At 34.0% G+C, this 11103-nt stretch overlaps 1 protein-coding gene across 1 annotated transcript; it reads left to right on the top strand.

Moving 5' to 3' along the window:
• Positions 1-6457: 6457 nt before the first annotated feature.
• LOC145292283 (uncharacterized) lies at positions 6458-7120 on the top strand. The gene has a single exon (XM_080138607.1). It carries the CDS (start codon positions 6458-6460, stop codon positions 7118-7120), a length of 663 nt encoding a protein of 220 aa, XP_079994733.1.
• The last annotated feature ends 3983 nt before the right edge of the window (positions 7121-11103 follow it).

Raw genomic sequence — 11103 nt, forward strand, 5'->3', positions numbered from 1 at the left:
GCAGTGTTTCATTTCTGTGCCTGCTATACTAATTAAGAAATGCTCAGCTGAATTAGCCCCCGTACTTTCCAAGCTCTACAATAATACATGGCTGAATCTAGCTTCAGTCATAGCTGGAAGATGGCCTCTGTGGTACCAGTGCACAAGCATTCTGGTGAAACGACTGACCCTCTCAATTATCGCCCTATCAGACTCCTTCCCTCTCCGCTAAAATCTTTGTGACCTTAATCGAGCACTACTCTACCACCTCGCAAAAGCAAATGCACTCGCCGACAAACAGTATGTACTTAAGCAATGTTTTTCTACTGCATATATATATATATATATATATATATATATATAAATATATATATATATATATATATATATATATATATATATATATATATATATATGGGGTGCGTGTGTATGTAAACCTATAGAACAAAAATTATATTGTATGATTTCAATTTTTCAGATTCCTGCTCACATCTAGACTTTTATTCTACAACCGTTTTTGTCGATGTATCCTTCGATCTTCTTCAGGTGTATTGTCTCAATCTCGGGAATCTGTCGGCCAAGCTCACCGAGTCTACACGGAATTTCAGAAACGGAACTCTCTATTAAATATAATTTCTTTAATACCATCTGCCATCATGCTATAATACTGTCAGTGATGTACGAATAGAAGTCTTAAGTAAATCCCAGTTGTATTGCTAGTACCACCTTACTAATAATTAAACTTTTAGCATCCAGTAGAATTTTAGTTAGAACAGAATTGTTATTAGTATTAATGGCGATAAGCCTTGCTTGAGATAAACGTAAGTAAAATAAAAAGAAAATAAAAAAATGGCACGATGGTTGTATATGGACAAAATTTCATTATTTAATGGAAAACAACTATGTTGCAGTTAGTTGTAAAGTAGCCACGTGGTATAGTTTAAATTTCATAATGTTATCATAGTGAAATTTCCATATATTATAAAATGATTGCAGAAATTCCTCTCTGGACCAAAGTATCGTAGATTTGCAACAACTGATGCCACATACAAAATTAATACAGATAGACGAATAGCCACTATTTTAGGTTACTTTCGAGTACCTTTGCAGAAAAATTAAATCGTTATAATACATACTACATTACATCCTAGGAGCAACAACATTACAATCGTAATATCGTTAGAGGAAGGGTTACCTATTTTCCCTCTAAATATTTAGTCCTACCAACACCACCAGTACTCACTAAGAGGAAGGCTACACGTTCTACCGATTCTACGCTTACACCACCCGTAGCTGGCTCATACATACACATATATGCCATTAACTTTCCCGTAGTAGAATAAAAAAAATAATAAAGTCATCCGTCGGGATAGTCCGCTGCTCTGATTAGTTGGTCGCTTATTCTCTTATTCCGGAATTCGATTATTCTTAACGAACACTTCAGTTTTTTTTGTTTTTTTTTTGTTATAAAAGTTTTGTTGTTTGAATTAGTGAACATATATATTTTTTGTTTTGTTCGTGCATGGAAAGTTATTTTAATATTTTTTACGACGTAACCCAACGTCGTTTGACCCCTAAAATGATAATCTAATTTCGTATGCTTAATACGTTTAAACGGCCTTTAAAAGGTACTTTTATGACCTAACCTAGCGTAGTATAAACACCCCAACCTCTCCATTTTATGGCTTCCGTGGTTGAAGTCAAAGCTGTTCTTAAAATCGGTAGGTTGGAGGTGTTTATACTACTTTGGTTTAAATGGTAAAAAATACACTCTTTCCTTCTTTTTTTCCTTTTCCGCATCCATTTTTGCTCACTCGATATAATCCGGCGGTTTTTCGTCGTTTCCCAGGCCTTGCTGAGCGAGACACACGGGATTTAAACTGCAGCAGCACCCATTAACTAATTTATTAGGATAAAACTTTTCTCATTCAGATCACCTACTAGCGGAGGATGATGTTTGCACAAAACATATATGCCGCGGTTTGATCAATAATGATCACTTATATATATATATATATATATATATATATATATATATATGTATATATATATATATATATATATATTGTTTTAACAAAAACCAAAACTTTAAAGAATAGGTTGATAGCAACAAATAGTGTATTTCATCGTTAGTTACAATTGTTTCAAGACTATTCGGAAAAATTCAAACATTATGTCGTTTGAAAATTTTCACATGAACAGTCTTTCTTCAGACTTATTGAATAAAAAAAACTTTAACAATAAAACATGATGGAAACCATTTCCCTTATAAGGAAAAGAAAACAAGTGAAACTATTTTACCTAAAACTCATCCTTGCAAAGTATTTTCTAAAAGATTTATATATTTACCTATTTTCGTGTCTCCATTAAAAAAAAATTCAAACAGAATATCATACAATGTTACATGTGTCGATTTAATATGTTTTATTAATACTATTCATTGATTTCTTAAATTAAATTTCTTTATTGCTTTATTTAATTTAAATTATTTTTTCTAATCCGGATCAATCAACTGAGTTATATTGTTGCGATTCTATGTTAGTTTCGTATCTGGAACTTGCTTTGTTTATTGACAAAAATATCGGCTAACCTTTTTATCTGATTTAAGAAAAGTTTTTGTTTAAAACTTATTGAATAAGAAAGTTTAACATTACTTTAAACTTAGTTCATTCTCATTCTTGATTAAATAAAGGATCTTAATTTATTTTTTATTTTTTAATTCTTATTTTCCCTCTCTCTCTCTCTCTCTTTTCCTCATTGGATATTCCTTATATTCTTTTTCGGATTTATGCATTTACTGAAACCTACTGAAATAATCATGTGATTATTAAGAACCCCATTACAAACGTGAGGGAGAGATAGTGTTTTGCAACTATTGCATTCTTCCACCTAATAAATTAATGACAGATACTGTAAAAAAGTACACTTTTCTACGTGACGTAATATTGCTCAAAAACAAATGCAAACATAATAATCACTCAAAAACAGAAATTTAACTCATGGTAACCTTAAAATTATAAATACTGGCAACTCATTTTGAACAATTCAGCATGTCAACATACATGCATAAGTAAAAAAGTATACATAACGTCTTTTAACACTCGATAATCGAACAAACATCTATATAATACTAAAACTCTGTCGTTCTTGGTTATTTGCTTGTTTGCTTGCGCACTATCCTCCTCCTCTTCCTACAACAACTATGCCTCTTGCTACTACTATTACTTCTCCTCTTTACAACTACTACTATGCCTCCTATTCCTCCTCTTACTACTACTACTACTACGCCTCCTTTTCCTTATCCTACTATTACTACTACTGATTTACATGTATTTTCCCTACTACTACTCTACTACTTCTCCTACTACTAATACTACTACTACTAATGAAGAAGAAGAAAATTGAAATAATGTATTTCACCTCAGATCATGCCTAAACGAAAAGTTACAAGACCACAAGTGGCTGATAAAAATCCAAGCTGTGATGCAGGACCGCTTATAATTCAATGGCTGTAAGTTTTTTTCCCAAAAATAAACAATTATAAACAGAACGACTCCTAGAAATCTATCTATATTCTTTTTTTCATTTTAATATACTTTCATAGAAATGTTTCTGTTATGTCATAAAAAAAAACTATTTTCTTTACGTCACAAGTGTCATGTTCATACATTAATTCCATATAATATAATATACTGACCCCTTAGGGGATATTTTGCAACTATTCTGTATTACAACTATACTGTCGCAATTTTCTCACAAATAAATCAACTTTGACCCGTTGACAACGTATTTTTTTTTACTGTGTACGCTTTTAGGGGCCTAATTTCTTTTGCGTGTTAAATTATCCAAATAAACAATTGTTAATACTTTCTGCATTTTTTTTTTACATCGTTCATTTTCGTATTACGTTTAAGTTGTTTTAACGCAATTTTCTTACTAATAAATCTACTATTTTACAAGGTATTGTTCTACTGTGTACGTTTTCAGCGACCTAATTTTTTTTTCACGTTTAAATTAAAAGATATTTCAAAATTTGAATTTAACTTTAAGTATTATGGTATCTGTTCAGTGCACATTTACCTATAAGTATGGCAAACCACTTATAATTCAATGGATGTAAGTTATTTTTTAAGAATAAACAATTATAAACAGAGCGACTCATAGAAATCTATCTATATTCTTTTTTCATTTTAATATACTTTCATAGAAATGTTTCTATTATGTCACAAAACCTATTTTCTTTACGTCACAAGTATTACGCTCATACATTAATTCCATAGCTAATATAACATACTGAATTAACGAGTTACGGGTAGTCTAGTATAATACTAAATTTAATAATAACCTGTTTATGAAAATTAACAAGCAGTCAGTGTACCATAATATGTTTCATAATTTCAAGTCGTATACCATATCTGGCAAGCACCGTACAATAATTTGTGTTGGCTGGTATGACAACCCTGTAGATTTCTGGAATAAGGGTGAAAAACAATACATAAAAGAAATTGATATATATTAAAAAAAGGTTACTACTACTACGCCTCCTCCTCCTACTACTACTGCTACTATGCCTCCTTTTCTTGCTACTACTATTACTTCTCCTCTTTACAACTACTACCACTCCTCCTCTTCCTCCTCTTACTACTACTACTACTACGCCTCCTCTTACCCATCCTACTATTACTACTACTAGTTGACATGTATTTTCCCTACTACTATTCTACTACTTCTCCTCCTCCTCCTCCTACTACTACTACTACTACTACTACTACTAATGAAGAAGAAAATTGAAATAATGTATTTCCCCTCAGATCATGCCTAAACGCAAAGTTACAAGACCACAAGTGGCTGATAAAAATTGAAGCTGTGATGCAGGACCAAGCAGACCAAAAGGAAGAAGAACTGAAACTGAAGAAGAAAGAGAAATCCACCTCCAACGACAAAGAGAAAGGAACAGACGAAGAAGAAATGCTGAAACACAGGAAGAAAGGCAGCAGCGTCTAAGAAGTCAGAGAGAAAGAGGAAAAATAGAAATGAAGAGACACAGGACCAGCGAGAATAGCGCCTCAGCAGTCAGAGAGAAAAAACAGCCGAAATAGAAATGAAGAGACACTAGAGGAGCGAGAAGAACGCCTAAGCAGTCAGAGAGAAAGAGATAGGCAAAGCAGAAATGAAGAGACATTTGAAGAGAGAGAGAGAGAGAGAGAGAGAGAGAGAGAGAGAGAGAGAGAGAGAGCAGCGCCTGAATAGTCAGAGAGAAAGAGATAGGCAAAATAGAATTGAAGAAACATTAGGGCACAGAGAGCAGCACCTCAACAGTCAAAGAGAAATGCTGAGATACAATAGAAGTGAAGGAACAGAAGCAGAAAGACTCGAGCGATTACATCATCAGAATATGAGAAACAATTTGAGGTTGATGCAAAATCTCTCTGCAGATGTTGGCCACTGCAGAGCTCATCTTTTTCATGGAGAGACTGCAAATTTTTGCTGTATGAAAGTGCCTTTGCCTCCTCAGATCCATCATTTATTCAGCAGTGATGAACCCATTGCTAATGAATTTAGGAAAAACATAAGACAATATAACTGTCTTTTTCAAATGACTTCTTTTGCAGCAAAGGAACTCAGTCATAGAGATGGTTAGAATCCTTCTGTTGTGATCCAAGGCCAGGTTCATCATTATATTGGATCACTTATCCCTGACCCTGAATAACAAGCTCAGTACATTCAGATATAATTTTTGGATTCACAAGACAGCGTTGCAATTAAATTGAAAATATTGCAAAATGTTACCATTCAACGCAACATTGTTGAATTATTGGAAAACATTCTAACACAGCACAATCAATACATCTTGACACTGAGGCATGCTAAAGAAGAAATAAAAAACCTTCCTACTGCAACAATTGAAATCGATCCTGATAAGAGGCCAACTCAAGAGCATGAGGTTCAATAATCAAGTTGCCAACGAGGTGGGTATCCTCATTCAAAATAATAATGAGCCACGTTCATCCTCACGTGACATTGTTCTTACACACAGAGAAGGACAACTGAAAACTATATCTGAATCCCACCGATCGTATGACCCTCTTCAGTATGTCCTGTTCTTTCCATCTGGAGAAGACGGTTGGCACCAACAGATGCAAATGACAAATAACAAAAAACTAACTGCAATGCCTTACTATGCCCATTATGGTTCATGAAAATGAATTTAATCATCTCTTAAGTTGTGGGCGTTTGTTGCAACAGTTTTTGGTTGATATGGCTGCAAAAATTGGGGCTGAAAGTTTGAATTATATTCGACTGAACCAATCCACTGTCAGATGTACCAGCTACAGAGGTTTTGTTGATGCACTAAATGATAATGATGATTTTAACAATGTTGGAAGGAGAATCATTCTATCTTCAACATTCGTGGAACGGTGTCAAGATGCCATGATGTATGTACGATGTTATGAAAATGCTACATTTTTTTATCACCATGACATGCAACCCTAACTGGCCAGAAATAAAGGAGCATTTGTTTTTGAATCAACAACCCAATGACAGACCAGATTTGATAGTTCGTGTGTTTGACCTAAAGAAAAAAATCATAAAGTACTTGACTGGTACCCAAGGTCTGTTTGGCAAATGTATTGCTTATGTTCACAGTGTTGAATATCAGAAGCGAGGTCTTCCGCACTTGCATTGTTTATTATGGATAGATGAAAACTCGAAACCAAGACCACAAGAATATGACAGATTTGTGCAAGCTGAGATTCCTAATCCCAATGAAGACTTTCAGGGGCACCAGTTGGTACTGCAGCACATAATCCATGGCCCATATTGCACTAACAAGTCACCATGTTGGAAGGACGGACGATGTAGCAAGAGATATCCTAAGCATTATAGTGTGCATACAAGGTGTAGAGAGGATTCTTATCCCGTTTACCGACGTCGATCTCCTGAAATGGGTGGACATCATGGGCATAAAGAAGGGAGGCTACGCCAAAATATTACAAATGAATGGGTTGTTTCTCATAATTTGAAGTTACTAAAAATCTTCAACTGTCACTTAAATGTTGACATATGCTCTTCTGTGCACTCAATAAAATATGTCATTAAATACACAATGAAGGGAAGTGACCAACTTTTTTTGGAGTAAACCGTGAGGATGAAGTGGCACAGCACTTAATTGATAGGTATATTGGTCCATCGGAGGCTGTTTCTACTATTCCTGGCTTTCCCATTCATAATAGAGAACCTGCTGTGATTCGTCTCCAAGTACATCTTCCTGAGCAGCAACAGGTATTCTACCAAGTAAATGAAACGATCCAACACAATAAAAATATGACCAAGACTACACTTACGGAATTCTTTGATCTTTGTGTCCGTGATCCTTTTGCAAAAACACTATACTATGTTGACATTCCACGATTCTATGTATGGAATAATAAAAGATGGCAAATAAGAAAAGCAGGAATGAGAGTACAACTGCATCCTCACATATTTGAAGCAAACGTCATAGGACGTGTATACACAGTTTATCCCAACAGTGGCGACTTGTATTATATGAGGTTACTGCTTCATCATGTTAAAGGACCAGTGTTTTTTAATGAACTGAAAACAGTCCATGGTGTAATATTGCCTTCATTCAAAGATGCAGAGAGAAAGGATTGCTGCATGATGATGCTCACTGGCAGCACACGATGGAAGAGGCGGAAAGAACAAGATTTCCCAGAGCCATGAGATATTTATTTGTTGTGCTCCTTGTGAATTGTGGAATCAACAACCCAATTGATCTTTGGGAAAGATTTAAGGACTCAATGTCAGAGGATTTCCATCATCTGGAGCAAAGAACATTGTATGATCATACCTTATTAATAAATGGAAAGCATTATAATCAAGCCCTCTCATATCTGCAAGAAAAGCTTGACACATTTGGTAAAAATCTGCAGCTTTTCAACTTACCAGCACCACAAAACCTACATGTTCATCACGTTGTCAACAACAGAGAGTTCCTCTTTGAACAGCAGTACAACACAAATGAGCAAAGAGAGTTTGTGAAAGAAAAAGAACCTTTGTTTAGTCCTAAACAAAGGAATGTGTATGAATTTATTTGTGACTGCTTAAACAGAGATATTGGAAAATTGATCTTCATAGATGCTCCAGGAGGCACAGGAAAAACCTTTCTCAACAACCTAATTCTTGCTAAAGTGAGAAGCAGTGGTGATATTGCCTTTTCTGTGGCATCATCTGGTATAGCCGCAACATTGATGCCTGGAGGGAGAACAGCATATTCAAGGTTCAAAATTCCTCTTACTATAAAAGATAATGATCTATATGATATTGCCAGAAATTCAGACACTGCAAATTTGCTCAGAAATACCAAGGTTATTGTGTGGGACGAGTGTGCAATGATGAGGAGAGAGAACTTTGAAGCAGTGGATCGAACTCTGCAGGATGTTTGCAAAAATAATGTTCCTTTTGGAGGGATTTTAATCGTCTGCAGTGATGACTTCCGGCAACTCCTCCCAGTAGTGAAAAGAGGCAATGATGCAAATGTTGAAAATGCTTGCATAAAAAAATCCTACTTGTGGCGCAAGTTCAGAAAATTTGATTTGAAAAATAACATACGTGTTGATGAAGATGGACTTATGTATTCACGATTTTTAATAGATGTTGGAGAAGATAAACTCCAGAAGAATAACAACGGTGAAATTGAACTCCCCAAAGATATGGTTTTACCTTTTAGGAGAATCGAAGACAGTATTGATTTCATATATCCTTCATTTGAGAATTCTGCTGAACTCTTTTCTAAAAATTGTGTTTTAGTGCCAGTGAACGAATCTGTTAGAAACATCAATTCCATCTGTAGCAGACGTTTCCCTGGAAACATGAAGGAATATTGTTCATTCAATTCTGTATGTGATGGCACAAACGCAGCTCATTTCCCTATAGAGTTCCTCGACTCTTTGGAGATGTCAGGCTTACCGCCTTATAAACTGGAGCTGAAAAAAGGGGTCTCCTATTATGATGGTGAGAAACTTTGATCCTCCACGTCTGTGCAACGGTACACGATTGATAATTGAGGAGTTGCATAAAAATTCATTAGTAGGCAAAATTATTACATCTGCATTTAAAGATGAAATAGTCCTCATTCCAAGAGTAAAATTCATATTATCAGAAAATGATGGGATACCACTACAACGCATGCAATTCCGAGTTCAGTCATGTTTTGCCATGACTATTCATAAAGCACAAGGGCAAACAATGAACAATGTTTTGATTTACTTAGAGATGCCAGTATTTCAGCACGGGCAGTTATATGTGACACTAACCAAAGGGAGGAGAAAAGAAAATGCCAAAGTGTTCCTTAAGAATGCACGTTTTGCTAAAAATATTGTAAATACAAATGTTCTAAGTTAGTATTATGAGGAAGAATTCCTTCCATTAATGTTCTTTTGTTTGTTTTGTAAAAGAAATGGATTTTTCACTTTATATGTTATGTATCTTTTAAAATTTTCTTTGGGTGTATATATCTTGAAACTTTCTGTTGTTCTTTGTTTAAAATATAAAATAATACTTTATATGTTATGTTTGTTTTGAAACTATTTTATTGTGTATATGCCTTGAATTGTTCATTTGATTATCTTTTATAAAACTTTTATTATTATTATTATTATTATTATTATTATTATTATTATTATTATTATTATTATTATTATTATTAAAACAAAATGAACGTCTATTCATTATGAAATAGCATCCCTCCCATAAGGCTTAACAAGCCAACAACCTACTACTTGCAGTGCAAGTAGTTAATTTTATTCACAAAAACTATTCAACTACCCCAACAATTCATTAATGGCATTTTTCACCCCAGATTTTATTTTAAATATACTTTTTGAGTATATGCCTTGAATCATGTTAAAAATAATATATCGGTAGCTTTAGCCAAATAAAAAATACTTGATTTTATAACTTTGTTAAACAAAAACATATATATATATATATATATATATATATATATATATATATATATATATATATATATATATATAATGGGCCAACAACCAGCAGTCATATCAATCACGTTTATTGGATTTATTCAATGTTGCTATAATTTATCAACACTGAGTGACCAAACGGGTCACGGGTTGTCTAGTATAAAATAAAATTAAGTTCGAAACATCATATAATTCTGCTAAAAACATATACAGCCTTTTTGAAGTCTTTATAATCGCTTTAAAATTATTAAAACGAAATGCTGGAACCCTTAAAATTTTACTACGATTAACAAAAGATTTCAGAATTATTGGCATTTTAACACGCGTTGCTAACTCTTTCTTTGCAAACACGGAACTGACATAAAATATAATCAGACTCATGTTGCTCACTCCTTGCTCGGACGGAACATAATCACCATATAAATACAGCGTTGGTTTGGGATTGTAAATATGCACAAAATACCGACACGCTACTGCCCCATCCTTAAACGGCCCCCCCAATTCTTTTACGGGTACAATATTAAATTTTCGATTTTTAAGCGATTATCAAGAGTTTAATGATGCTATATTTGTTTTTATTTTCATTTATATTTCTTTCTGACGATCGAATTTTACTTTTATATTCTTGAACGATTACCTAGGCTTAATAGCTGTGACTTATCGACACTTTCTTTTTAGAACTAATTAAATGCTTTCAAATAAGTTAAAACACAAACAAATATTATGCAAGTAGGTTTCAACGTACATTGTATTGGCTACAAAACACTACTTTGTTATATATTTATTTTTTTACCGCTTTTGCGTTCTGTGGAGTATTTTATTATTTAAAAGATGGGTTAGAGCTATTTTTAGAAATAAAATGAGTGCAATATACCGAGAAGAAAAACGGTGGCTGACTTGAAAGATACTGTCATCGGTAGAAGGCTGTTACCTACGTCTGTTTTCGCTCAATCTAAAGTGTTGATAAATGCTTTCTTTAGAATCAGCCAGTACCTGCATGTTATCGCCCCAAAACAACACTAATCACCAGTAACCAACAGTCTGACAATCACAGGCAGTGGCTTTTACTAGCTACCACTGGAAAACAATGTCCGACAGTGGAAACCAGATCAATTTATTTGGATCACGGCCGCTCGTA

The sequence above is a fragment of the Euprymna scolopes genome, chromosome 13, assembly GCF_053919585.1.
Source record: "Euprymna scolopes isolate OS-2025 chromosome 13, ASM5391958v1, whole genome shotgun sequence".
Classification (NCBI taxonomy): Eukaryota; Metazoa; Mollusca; class Cephalopoda; order Sepiida; family Sepiolidae; genus Euprymna; species Euprymna scolopes.

Excerpts from the sequence above, each read along its gene's own strand:
- LOC145292283 (XM_080138607.1), top strand. The coding sequence starts at position 6,458 with ATGACATGCAACCCTAACTGGCCAGAAATAAAGGAGCATTTGTTTTTG.